General features: G+C 37.5%; 1 protein-coding gene across 2 annotated transcripts in view; it reads left to right on the forward strand.

The window, feature by feature from the left end:
- LOC149788531 (uncharacterized) overlaps positions 1-15132 on the forward strand; it is an 85076-nt gene that overhangs the window by 20565 nt on the left and 49379 nt on the right. For both annotated transcript variants that reach the window (XM_089974545.1, XM_089974546.1), the window contains exon 2: positions 10845-10910. In XM_089974545.1, the coding sequence (XP_089830671.1) occupies positions 10845-10910 (66 nt within the window). The remainder of the gene's footprint in view (positions 1-10844; positions 10911-15132) is intronic.

Consider the following 15132-nt stretch of genomic DNA (forward strand, 5'->3'; position numbering starts at 1 on the left):
TTAGTGTTAATACATTTAGAGATATTATCCATATAATGTATAATGGTTGTTTAGCATTTTGATAAATTAAAAATTATGATAAATTACAATTCCTAATTATGATTTGCACGATCACCTAGTTTCTTGGGAAGCCACTGAATTTATGCTTCCAGGTTAAGAAGTTTAGATGAATACCAGTATTATTTCCTCTAATCGTAACTTGGAACCCCTCCTTTTCATTCGTGCTGTTTTATTCATGTATCAATTACGATGTAAAGAAATGAAAGAAATGTAAGGAGTTGGTGTTGTTGTAGGGTTTAACGCCATTTTTCAGCACACGAAAGGCTATACATGGCGGCCAGTATTAATGGTGGAGGATGAACCCGGGAAAACCCCAGAAAGAACCACCGACCCACGAGAAGCTACTGACAAGCTTTCTCACACACCCACATTAGCCGAATCCTAGACTCGAACCCACGCAGACAGAGGTGAGATGGCAGTGATCCGTAACGGAGAGCGCTTTAGATAACTCGGCCACTCGGGGCCCCGAAATATAAGGAAGAGTTAACGTTACATTGTATACTAAGTAAACATTAGCTTGCTGAATTAAACACGAAAACAGAGTGAATGTGTGAAATTTGAAGAAATCATATACTTTCACCCTAAAAATTACAGACCCACCTCTTTTTAAAAACCAAATATTGACCAGATAATGACGAAAGCAAATATTACAATCTCAGCGGTAAAACCAATGACAAAAATCTCAATTAACGAAAAAGATGTAGTGAAATATGGACAAGGCCCGCTAGTGACAAATTCAAGTAGGTCTCAGTACGTGAAGTGTGTGTCATTGATTTGAGTGGAAACTACATTCGTGGTGTATATGGCGGACTCGTATTGTCTGAAGTATATACTTTACCCCTTTCCTGCTTTTGTAAAGGATGAGTTATCCTTAAATTCAAGGTTAACAGCTAATTGAGTTATCTTGCATTTGGCATTCTATGATTATCCTACCTTGCTGACTGCAGCCGGAGTAGAGACTGTGCTTGTCTGATCGGCTGCTGTCAGGGTATGGTCTGAGTAGAGATCATACTTGTCTTACCGGCTGCTTTCAGGGTATGGACCGCTTTGTATACTATTCCTATCTTACCGGCTGCTGCCTGGACATGTACCTTGGCGGCTGCTAAAATTTAAATTCACTCCCTGATACCCTAAAGATACGTAATGACCACAGTCTGAAATGTTTAACTATATCTCGTAGATTATAACCACATGTAGTAATTTTATTCTATAAGAGAAATCAACTTGTATCGATATTTAGGCACATTTTTGCATATATAAATATACCTAATTTTGTTTATAAGTAGTATTTCAGGCTTTAAGGTGGAAGACTACTAAAATCTTTTACATCCATAATTTGCTCATACTGATAACGGTGGATCCAAAGTAGGTCATCGTGATCGATTTTGTACAGATCTTTTTCTTATATCTTATATTCAGATTTTCTCAAATACGTTTCAGAAATATTCTAAGTGATTTGTCACATTTTGACAATTAAAAAATGCATAGATCACCATTCTTGAAATACGTTTGCTGTTTCAATGCTAAACGTGACCATAGTTATACTGATCGTAATGAGTTCATCAAAACACAGGTCTTAATTTCGCCAAGTAAAAGTGTCCAGATGAGATTCTAAAATTGAATAAGATTATTAAAGAACTTTTAATCTGCCTCAGAATGATCATTTAGTGAAATGTTTTGTGCGGAAAGTCACTAATCCCCGCTTCGCGTTTATTAAGTACTCGTGAAAGAGGACAAACTGTCTACATTTGTAAGAAGCAGAGTGGAAAGAATAATGACTTACCTTTTGGCTAATTTCTTGTACTGGGACTAAAAGTTCGTTTGCAGACTGCTTTGCTTAAAATAAGAAAAAGGAATTTGCCAGAGCGGACAATACTAGCTTAAAATAAGGAAAATGAATTTGCCAGAGCGGACAATACTAGCTTATAATAAGGAAAATGAATTTGCCAAAGCGGACAATACTAGCTTAAAATGAGTAAAACGAATTTGGCAGAGCGGACAATACTAGCTTCAGAAAGCGCAATAAATGAAATACAAATAAATATTGACTGGTTTGTTGTCATCTTTTTTTCATCCAATTTATTTGTGATGTCCAGGACGTGAAGAGTTATCAGTCGGAGTTAGACGTCTTATGGATAGGTGCGGATCTTAACTCCCCACTCTACAGTTAATGAGTACTTTCAAGGAGGGACATGTATAATGTGAAGTTGTGTGTAAGCACAATGTTGAGAATACGGGCAAATCTGTGCGCTACTTTCATGTAGTGTGACTGAAATTAATTTGTATGTCGTGTTAGGGAGCAACACGTTACCTAAAGCAGACAAGTGGTCGAAATGGCTGTTCCGATGTGCGCGAGAAATAAGCTTGAACTAGTCCAAAGTACACTAACTTCAACCGTTATTAAAATAAGGAAATCAATTTTCCAGAGTATAAATTACTAATTTCTGAAAGCGCAATTAACGAATTATAAATTATATGTAAAAGGTTATTGGCTAGGGTTTTTTTTCCTTTTTCCAATCTACCCCAAAAGACCAGCAAGTGAAAATGACCAAGCGGACCTAGTAGTCTTTTAAGAGATACACATCTGAAGTAAGGGAAAGCTGTATACTTTATAACCCGTATCATACATATCCATCAGGCACAAATATATATGGACGGGGCCCCGAGTGGCCGAATGGTCTAAAGCGCTCTCCGTTACGGATCACTGCCATCTCACCTCTGTCTGCGTGGGTTCGAGTCTCGGATTCGGACAATGTGGGTATGTGAGAAAGCTTGCCAGTAGCTTCTCGAGAGTCAGTGGTTCTTTCAGCATAGCATATCGTGTGCTGAAAAATGGCGTTAAACCCTACAACAACAACAACAACAAAGATATATGGAATTAAAAGGCACTTTAACAATATCCAGTATATATGAGGTCTGTTTTAAGGATGATAAGCTGGAAAATTATTTTTTTTTTTAAATCGAACTCTATGCAAAGTGCAAAACTGTAGAGCGGAGCCTTAAGTAATACTAAGCCAACCCAAAGTACACATTTTATTGATGCACCAAAAATGGAATGAAAAGTGATTTTTACAATACCTAAGGTTTACAAGTTCTTTTTGTATATGACCAAGATAACTAGCGAGGAAAATGTTGGATATTATTGTTCTTGCTCCAGAGTACGAAAATCTAGAGCTGATTCTCGATGGCACGTTAACCATAGACCATTGTACGGTATGTCGTAATCGACTTGATTGACTAAGGTGGCGCTCACCAGATAATATGTACTTTTGAGAGAGTGACGTACGTAAGGTGAAGTAGTTCGCATTTAAAACATGCACAGTGGAGAGAATGTTTGCATACCTCTATGCTACATTAATGTAATGTGGATGATATTTCTTTTGGATATTGTACTTTTGGAAATTTTACATGATTTAAGCACACTGCTAACTAAAATGACTGCTCCCTTGTGTTCAAAAATCAGTCTGAATTAGTCTAAAGTACACTATACATAGCAGCTATTAAAATAGGGAAAATGAATTTTGCCAGACTAGACAATACCAGCTTCTGAAAGTGCAATGAATGAATTACCAAATATATAAAATGTAAAAAAAGTTATCGGCTCTTTTTTATACAATTGACCTCTGAAGTTCAGGAAGTGAAAATGACCAAGTAGAGCTAGCACTTTTTTGAAAGGTGCACATTTGAAGTAAGGCCAAGCTGTATACTCTATAACCCATAGTACACCCATCAATCATACACCAAAATAAAGGGAATTAAAGGTTCTTTGCATTATACCTAAGATATACAAGGTCTTTTTTAAATAGCCAGTATAACCAGTGAGGAAAGCCGGGGACATTCTTTTTCTTTAAAATCCTAACCCTATGCAAAATGCGAAACTGTATAGCGCCACCTAAAGAAATACTTTATTAGCCTTAATTATTAAATTATTTGTTTGTTTCTGAATGCGTTTAAGAATGTGAAACAGCCATTTGTCGACGAACTGTACAGCCAGCTAGATACAATCGGTATAAGCTCCAATAATGTCGTGGAAAATTAAGCATACTTTAGAGCAGAGGTGGGCAAACTTTCCAGTGCAAGTGCCGCATACCCAAATTTACACCTTGTCGCGGGCCGCATAGTTCATTAAGTAAAATAATTAATATTTGAAATAGCAGAAACAAAAGGTTTTTCTAATTAACATCTAATTAATTTTCAGTTGTTAATATGTTGTTAATATTTGAAAACTTAAACTTCAAAAGAAACACATTTATTTGATAAACAGAGTAACATAAACAGAGTCAGTGCGAATGATGACTTGTTCCTAGGCTGCATGAAAGCCCTTGGCGGGTCGCATGCGGCCCGCTGACCGTAGTTTGTCCACCCCTGCTTTAGAGATTCTGTGTATTCCAAAACCATTCGGTCCCACCACACGCAAATATCAAGACTTTTTTTTATGAGAACGATTCTGTCATACAGAGACTTATGAATGAAAAATGTCGTTTAAAGAAGGCCTGCATAAAATGACGCACTTCATCATCTAAGAATGCAGTCTTGAGCAAAATGAAGAGGAATGTCCAATGGAAACTCAGAGTTGCAAAACTCATGGCTGAACAATAAGGCAGATGAGATCCAGTCTTAGGCGGACACGAAAAATGACATGAAGAAATTCTATCGTGCTTTTGAAGATAATCTACTGGCTACAGTCATCAGGAACATCAATGCTGACAACGCCACGCTGATCAATGACAAAGTAAAGGTACTTAAAAGATGGGTTAAACACTTCAACATCATTCTCAATCTAGAGTCTTATATCAGCGAGTTACCTTGAGGTACCAGCGAGACCGACTGCCTCAAGTGGAAATCAACCTAACATGTGCTGATCCTCACACGCTGACTAAAACTGAGAGCAATTGACATGCTGTCAAATGGCAAAGCACCTAGAGCAGTAGACGTGTACAAAGCCATGCATAACATAGGGTACAGAAACTGACTGAACTCTTCCAGTCAATGTGTATTTTGGGAACTATACCCCAAGAGTAAGTGGATGCATCTTTCGTCACTTGTACAAGCGGAAAGACGACAGACAATACTGCGACAACTATCCGGGCGTCTCCTTGCTGTCAACATCCGGCAGAATACTTGCTAGAATTCTGCTGAATCATTTTCGCATGGCATCGATCAACGACTCCTGTCCAGAGAGTCGACGTGGCTTCAGAAAAAGACGAGGGACCGCACACACACGATGTTTGCAGCTTGTCAAATCCATGAGAAATGACAGAAACAGAACTCCAACTCGTAGACGGCGAGTCGTCTGAACCATTCTCAATCACCGTCACTTGTACAAGCGGAAAGACGACAGACAATACTGCGACAACTATCGGGGCGTCTCCTTGCTGTCAACATCCGGCAGAATACTTGCAAGAATTCTGCTGAATCATTTTCGCATGGCATCGATCAACGACTCCTGTCCAGAGAGTCGACGTGGCTTCAGAAAAAGACGAGGGACCGCACACACACGATGTTTGCAGCTTGTCAAATCCATGAGAAATGACAGAAACAGAACTCCAACTCGTAGACGGCGAGTCGTCTGAACCATTCTCAATCACCGATGGAATCGGTATGATTTCTCTGCCATGCTAAATCGATGCGTTCTTTGAGTGACATTGGGATCATCATCTGATACCGGGCTGTCGGCATGCTCTTGAATCTCAGGAGACTACAAGCAAAGACGAAGTTACAGGAAGTGACTGTTTACGATCTCCTAGTTGCTGACGACTGTTCCCTGAATGCCAAAGTCAGAGTCTGAAATGCAACACAGTATGGACCATTTATCTTGAACTTGTGACATTTTCCGTCTGACAGTCAGTGCCAAGAAGAAAGAGGTTATGTACAAGCCTGCACTTTAAAGCATTACGTATTGCCTACCACGACAGTAAATGGTCAAATCCTTCTGTCTGTAGACAATAATCACCTATCTCAGCAGTACACTGTCACGTGGAGTCTACATTGATGAAACCAACGCCAGAATGGCTAACGCAAGTGTAGCCTTTTGAAACTACGTGCAAATATGTTCGAGCGTGGAAAGATCAGTCTACTAAAACAAACTCAAAGTCTACAAAGGCTTTCTGTCTGCGACCCTGCTGTATTGCTTGCAAAACCTAGATGGAATACGGACGCTATTCCAAGAAGCTGAACCATTTTTACATGGGCTGCCTGAGGAAACTGATAAAGAGAAGATGAAGATAACATGGCAGGACAGGGCCCCAAGCACTGAGGTTCTCACATGGGCAGATATTCGAAGTTCTTACACGGGAAGGTATTCCAAACATTCACACTCTGCTGGTGATCTCACAGTAGAAATGGGCAGGCCGCGTCGCAAAGATGTCAGAAGAGCGACTACCACATAAGATCTTGGCGAGCTGAAGGAGGCAAATCAATCTCACGGTGGTCAAAAGAATCGCTTCAGTGAAACCCTCAAGTCATCCTAAACACATCCAATATTAAGTCAGAGTCTTGGGAAGATCTCACACATACGTACATACTGGTGCTCCAGACTTTCAAAAGGAGAAGAATTGCGGATGCAGCGCAGAAGCGGAAATCTCAGAACTGTAGCATATCCAATATTGATCAAGCAAACCTACGCGGCAAATCCTGTCAAATATGTCAAAGACAGTTCAGAGGACATAATGGCCTGGTCAGTCACTCAGAGCAACCAAACCATTTAGTGATATGGTCACTTTCTAGCACATTCGCAAGGTATTGTCAGTAAACCATCTCATCGTTCTCGATAATAATATATGCGCTTTTTAATTAAATTTGTGTAATATGTGTACTGTGATATATCGAGAAGTAAGGGAAACCCTTGAATCCAGGCAAAGGAAACGCAAAACTTGTCCACTTCACAAAATAACAAATAATTGAAGTCAATCCTATCGTTATATGTGGTTCCTCCAGTCGTCATTGACTTGCTCGTAACAACTGTCGTAAAGAAATTAAACTGCAGACAGTATTGGCTTGAGTTTGCTATTATTTCAATTTATTTATCCCCACTATTTTTTCAGTTTATTTATCCCCTATATTATTTCATCAGTTTATTTATCCCCGATATTATTTCAGTTTATTTACCCCCTATATTTTTCGAGAATGAAAGACTCTACTAGCTGAAATTTGCCAAGACGACTCCAACAGCAACTTGAAAAATATATGTATTAGTGTGTGTGTGTGTGTGTGTGTGTGTGTGTGTGTGTCCGCCCAGACAGTTACTGAGGCAGATATTTCACTTTCGGCTTGAAACAAACTGTAGTACACGTGACCAGTTCTTGTAGTCATACTTACGTATAAAACACGTAACCCTGTATTTCTCTTGCGTTTCTAGATACTTTCTTAAATGGCGATGCGACGTTTATATTCGTATTTTTGATACCATACATCAGGTTACTGAGAAACAACTACAGCAATAAATAAGTAAATAAAAGATGAAGTCATTTACTTGCATTCCGTGTCCGTGGTTGATTTCAAAAACACTGATTATGCCCTCTTAAAAATCGTCTTGTCACTACTTCTTCAGAATGGATGATCCTTAGGACACGGGGTTTTCATTTTTAAAAAAAATTTAATGATGTCCACTTTGTCCTAAATAAAAATGGTAACAAACTGACATCCGATATGTTTTCTGCCACAGCTTATTTGAAATTCTTCTTATTGCTGACAAATATGAAAGATGGTTTCAACACTCGACAGTTAAATGGAAGAAATGATCTTATTTTGAATTCCTGTAAATTCTTTTCGCCAAGTAGAGCGTCAATGCCTTCTAGGGACTCTTGCTTTAACAACCTTAGAAGTTTGACCTGTAAAGCTGATATGATCGTATGTTTGAACACTATGCATCATCTTTTGAATGGGCCGTGAGTTTAATAATATACAAAATGTTTGAGTGGTATTTTCGAAAAATTATTGTGCACAATTTGAAGAAATCTAAACACATAAAACTTAATTTGTAACTTTCAATAAATAATTGGAAACTCGTGTACCAATTTATGATTTCTAACATTGTATCTGGTGTTGATATTAAAAATATATACACGTCCATATTTTGTTAAATATGTCTGAATTTCTCTATGGTCCTGTATTTCATACTGAACATTAGATTAATGGTTGTATCGTTGCAGCTCCGATGTGCAAACCCACAATGTAACGTGGTTTATGAGCGTTCTCTTGTGAAACTTTTAAAGTGACTATTGCAGCTCATATACGGTACGAGTTTGACCCATAGTTCTACTCCGGAAATACTCATTGCATGTATCCGAATAAGTCATCCCCTGTTAACGGGACTTCGTCTCGTTGTTCTGATTGCACGCAAAGGTCTAGTTCTATACTTAATTTATTTGTCTGTAAAATGTACAGTCCTATTATACTGGATCTTCTAAGCTATGAATTTAGTTATAGATAGACTACGAAAGGCTAGGGTACTTGCTAGTATATACGTCTATATTTTTGAATGTGCTGACTTAGTCAAACAAAATACTAGAACGTCCTGGGTGTTTCCCGCCTTAAGTGGAAGGGTGAAGATTTTGACACCCACTCACTGGCATAAATCCTTGTGCTTCATAAAATTCCATTCTTGATTAAAATCGTTTGCACAACGTGAATCGGCTAAATCAAAGCATGGTGTTCACTTAGTTAAACATCTTTGCATTATGCCAACTTAGTTAAAATCGCTTATCACTTCACCAATGATGTTAACAAAACTGGTAATATAAAAAAATGCAATATTAGTTTGATATTTATCTTTCGTTATACGCAGCGAGGAGAAACATGGGCGTAGGTGTAATTTGTGGTTATTGGCACAACATTTATTACATATATCCTGTAAAATTCTGTCACCAAGCTAGGTGAAGTTTTCAGTTGAATGCGAGCCTTATATATACACCTTAGACGAGTTAGAATTCATATTTTGGATATATATAAAAAATTGGGATTTCATAAATCGAATGCTCGGGCAGATATACATGGGATAGCTCTAATAGTAAATAAGACAACAGTACATGGTACATGTATGGTAGCGTTATTTTATATCTCCCATTACGTAACTGATGATGACGCGTACCGATTTAACCGTTCATGAATTTATATTGGATGATGCGTACCGATTTACCCATTCATAAGCTTTTATTTTTTAAAATTAAATTCTGTATCCAAATAATGGATAAAAATGCACTCGGCCTAAGAATGACCTTTTTAAAAATATTTTTTAAAATTTTTTATTAGCTTTCTAAGTGATCAATTAGTGTGACTATTCTATAATAATGGCGGCTAAAATGGACTTTTGAACCATACTAAATATGTAACTTTTGTCCTCGAGGCTAGAAGGTTCGATGAAGGGTGTCTGGTCAAAGTTTAAGTCCCTCCCCTTATCAATCTTTTAAATTATTCCTTAGCAGCCGACTCCCATTCCACCTTTTACCATTCATGGACACCCGATATAGAACGATCAACTCGACATACGATGGAATTAAAGGAATATTCATGGACACCCGATATAGAAAGATCAACTTGGCATACTATGGAATTAAAGGAACAGTATGTGCCTCATTCCAAGTCGCTATCAACAGTTATTTACAGTTGCGGATCCATAAATATCGTTAGGTGGGGGATGTGAACAAGTAGGCGAGAGGTCTATGGGACCATCTGTGGGAATCCAGGTTACAAATCCCCAGGAAGATCATGCACGTTAAACGTATCCAGGGCACAATTTTAACTATCAAACTTAAAAGAAAACTTACTCATGGAAGCATTCCACAGTGATTACCGTTTTTTTTATTGGTTTTTTTAAAGAGGTTTTGTTGGTGGATTATGGTACGGGTACGCCGACTCACCCCCATCCTCCCCGATTTCAGTTAATATGATTGCTAACCTGCTATACCCAACTTCAAATAAAACAAGTAAAACTTGTAAATTAAGTTGATTTTATTCGTTCTTATTGAAATGTACATTTTGTCTGATTTAAGTTTTATTCCTAATTACATTTTTACCTTGCACGTGAATATGTTGAGGTTACATGAAAATGTGGCCTGTAATAGAATGTATTATCTGGCTGACATGAGGCCTACATGAAAATGTGGCCTGTAATAGAATGTACTATCTGGCTGACATGAGACCTACATAAAAGTCTGGCCTGTAGTAAAATGTACTATCTGGTTGACATGAGGCCTACATGAAAATGTGGCCTGTAATAGAATGTGCTATATGGTTGACATGAGGCCTACATGAAAGTCTGGCCCGTAGTAAAATGTATTATCTGGTTGACATGAGGCCTACATGAAAGTCTGGCCTGTAGCAAAATGTATTATCTGGTTGACACGAGGCCTACATTAATGTCTGGCATGTAGTAAAATGTATTATCTGGTTGACATGAGACATATATGAAAGTCTGTCCTGTAATAAAATATATTACATGGTTTGCATGGGGCTTACATAAATGAAATACATTTCATATTTTAAGATATGAACGTCAATTGTACACGATCTGACTCTTACATGCCGATTTCTGACCACATAAAATCTGCTAAATATAGTTGTCATTTATTTCATGTAAAGTACCGGTCATTTAAGTTTCTGGGTGGGTGGTTGGAATTTTGCACAGAGCGAGCTGAAGTAATTGAGGACGTGAAATTTTGTTCTCCTGGTGATATTGAAACAGACATTATTTTCCCAGCTGAAACTCCGTTTATGCCATACTCCCACCCCGTCTGTTGTGATGAATTGTTTGGTAACTGTGTTGAGATTGTTGCTTTTATTTGCAGCCGGAGGAGCCAAAGCCAAAAAGACCGAGGGGACGACCAAGGGGCAGCAAAAACAAACCGCCACAGGTAAGTGAATGTATTTGTGTGATATATTTCCTCTCGCTTAAATGGTCATGATCCAAATTTACCATAATTAATCAGAGCTTTCTTGACAAAGGAATCCCAGCATTGATAGCCCCATCAAAGTCACTAGTAATACACAAAACACTGTCCTGCAGGAAGATGTATTTTTCCAATTGGAGTTGAAAGAGACATGGCTTTAAATCTTAGTAATACTTCCCGCATGGGCTTGCTCCTCAGAGCTCATATTCAGAATATATGTATTGTGATGACCTGCGGTTTTGGGGGTGGGAAATATACATGCACGTGTACAGGAAACAGTAAACACTATTCATACGAGCTGCCAATTCGGTCTCGATTTTTTTATCAGTGTATTACTAACAAATCTGTCAAATAAGTTAACATTAATATTCTCTATAATTCTATGTTTTGTTTACTTCTTCGAATAACTGTCAGCTGGTATAACCTACGTGCTGTGGGTTAGCGAAAATAGGGAGTATCAATGCTGGAGGCTGGCATCCTTGATTACTGGATTAACGACTAATTTTAGTTAACCATTTATGGCTGTATAATGCATGCTCAATGTATTTATAGGTCACACTGTTTAGTTTTTATACGTCATTGTATTTAATGTTTGATTTTCTCATGTTTATTTTACTTGGTACGAACACATACTGACTTCCTTTGCCATGTGGTCTACATCGGTGATAATGTAAGAGTTAAAACTTAACACATGCTCCGAACCATTGCGATGAGCGACGTCGTCAACCTGATATGTGTGGTGAAAAACCAACTGATTTTAAGGGGTGGGAGGCAATACAACTCAAGGTAGTAATGTGTAAAATATCGAGTTAGCATTTTCTTTTTACAATCATTGTGAAAATTGACTAAACGTACTGTTGCCATACTAACTCATGTTTGTTGGAAGACTCAGTAGTCTGAATAAACCTCCCCGTATTTAAAAGACGAAACGCACAAATGAGATAAAAGATGCAAATAACGTAATTCATTTATTGATCTATAATTTCAAACTAGTTTAACCGGAAGTATTAAGTGTGAAAGACGAAGTGTTCGCCATTCATTTCCAGTCCCCGGACAAGTCCATTTTCATCGAAGGGGTGTGTTCACGGCCATATATGTATGTACATAGAAGGAACATACTATGCCGTCTGCTTCCGATATTTACAATGTCTAATCAAGCAAAGGAAAAGAATGACCATTACAAATATGCCTTTCACGTGGATTTAACAAGCGGTGTAATTTCTATGTACATCTGTGCAAAGGATATAACTCTGAACTGTCAACATTATGGTAATATACGGAATTACCCGGCAGTTACCGAATAGCGTTACAATGTTGTCTGATTAAATCAACTTGCCTACAGTGTACGCAACATTGCGCCGTATTAGTATGGAAAGTCCGTTAAGTATAAAAGTCGCAGAAAATGCCAGTGTTAGGGCCACTTTGGTCACATTGAGGTTAGAAATTATAAATCAATGAATGAATCGACTAAGTTCTGTGCACTTTTATGTCAATAAAGATTACCGTTATTGAAATATATAGAGGGGTTCAAACAAACGGGGAGGATAGTCAGACTATAGCAAACTTTGTGGGTTCTGTGGGTACTTGGTTCTGTGAGTTTCGTCAGAACTATATAAGGCGATGTGGGCTGCTTATGGGCTGTCAGAACTACGTAAGGCGATGTGGCCTGCTTATGAGCAGCCAGAACTATATAATGCAACGTGGGCTGCTTATGTGCAGTCAGAACTACATAAGGCAATATAGGTTGTTTATGTGCAGTCAGAACTATATAAGGCAATATAGACTGCTTATGGGCAGTCAGAACTACATAAGGCAATATAGGCTGCTTATGGGCAGTCAGAACTATATAAGGCAATATAGGCTGCTTATGTGCAGTCAGAACTATATAAGGCAATATAGACTGCTTATGGGCAGTCAGAACTATATACGGCAATATAGACTGCTTATGTGCAGTCAGAACTATATAAGGCAATATAGACTGCTTATGGGCAGACAGAACTACATAAGGCAATATAGACTGCTTATGTGCAGTCAGAACAATATAAGGCAATATAGACTGCTTATGGGCAGTCAGAACTACATAAGGCAATATAGGTTGTTTATGTGCAGTCAGAACTATATAAAGCAATATAGACTGCTTATGTGCAGTCAGAACTATATAAGGCAATATAAACTGCTTATGGGCAGTCAGAACTACATAAGGCAATATAGGCTGCTTATGTGCAGTCAGAACTATATAAGGCAACGTGGACTGCTTATGGACTGTCAGAACTACATAAGACATTGAGTGCTGCTTATGTGCAGTCAGAACTATATAAGGCAATGTGGGCTGCTTATGGGTAATATTTATTTAAAGATTTTTTATTTTTTCATTCATTTCTCTTATCTAAGATATTACAAATCGTATTTATTTATATTCATTTCTAGTTAGAAAGCAAATTACATATTGTTATATGACTTGTAAGAACTCACTTATATGTTCAAGTGACTGCTGTCCTCACAGACCAATACTTTTATTTTTTTACGTATAAATGTTTTTGTTTTTAATTATTTTATGAAGTTAAATGCATACCTGATACATTTGGTTTCACTGCAAATAGATAATTCATTTTCTTAAATTATAGGTCCAAAAATGGTTGTAGAGAAATATAATTTTAAGTCATTGTGAGCGTTATCCTCACCAATGTGATGGTTTTTAAAACTTCATGCATGTAATTCCAACATTTTCATAAAAAGCTCAAATGTCCTTGTCATTGTGAGTGTTTTCCTCGTCGACTTAAGATCAACTAAGCCTCTGTTTATTGTTTTCATGGATTAGAACACGAGTTCTTAATTCTGTTTCCTACATTTGATTTGAAATGCAATCTGGAACGAATCTAGAGGAAACAGACCACATGTGGTTGCTCAGACACCTTTCATTGTTACGTTTTAGGCATATTCTATGACGTCGGCTAACTTGCTACCGTATAACGTTATCTGACTTGAAAGTTACTGAAAGTAGAGTTTTTCTCTGGTATGTTTTACAAAATCTTCAATCTGTACCGAAGGCACATTAGATCTAAACAACTTTAAAACAGTCTACATTAAGTATCGCAAAGACATCAAATATCATGACTTTCTCCAGGTGGCATTTTACCACCAAAATGTACACCATTGTTGCTGGAAAACATTATCTTAGTCAGGGAATGTAATACACTGTGAGGAGTTTACAAATTCTGGAAAATAACACTCATCCACATTTCAACCATAAGTTAAATAATATAAACTTTTAATCTTGCCCAAATTATAAGAAATCATTTAGTTTGAACAATTTCACAGTATCGTTTATATTGCTATTAGTGATGGCATATCATCGAGTCCTTTTGACGTCATTGAAGTTATTATGACATAATTATATGCCTGAGATTAAGTCTGGTTCACAATGAGCATTCTTTAAATCTGATGTGTTTTCAAGCATGAGTGGAAAAGGCCGAGGACGTTCCTCCGTGACAAAAATCGATCCCTGTTCATTAGACGATTTAAATGATTTTGAAATATCTTTTGTGAAAATATGATCTTGAAAGGAACCTAAAACCTAACATAACATGTTGTGGTTGTTGCATTCTACGCACATGTTGATTCTATACATTATTTTTTTAATGCGAAGTAACAATTTATTAAGGCCTACAATTTTACAATTTTCCAGTGTAAGAAAATCTGTAAGAGATCGCATCCATAATTAAAATAAATTCATTCAAGAAACGGTAGTTTCCATGGACTCCGCTACAAAAATGGCGACCAGTTCCGAGAGCAATTTCCCTTAGCGGGGGTTGATTCAGTAAGTGGCAAAAACAACAACAAAGCGTGTGGGGTGCAAAACAAAATCGATGTCATAAACTTTGAATTAGTAAAAGTTACAATATAAATTTATACATTTTGCATGAGAAAGACAGTTGACAGCAGACGCACGCCAAAAACAAAACCATTGCGACACGCAATATTTAACTTAGAGGTTGAGCGAACATGTACTATCTTAAAGCTATATAAAAGGTTACACCTCTCTACTTCTCCTTCTTTTACCTTATCAGCATGTAGTATCCAATCATCATCTTCATCATCATCATCGTCGTCGTCTTTTTTTTTCTTCTTCTTCTTACATAGGTCAGCTCGTAGTTTGTTCAAAGACATACAGTGATTTTGAGTTAAA

The sequence above is a fragment of the Sinohyriopsis cumingii genome, chromosome 11, assembly GCF_028554795.1.
Source record: "Sinohyriopsis cumingii isolate HCF-2022 chromosome 11, ASM2855479v2, whole genome shotgun sequence".
Lineage (NCBI taxonomy): Eukaryota > Metazoa > Mollusca > Bivalvia > Unionida > Unionidae > Sinohyriopsis > Sinohyriopsis cumingii.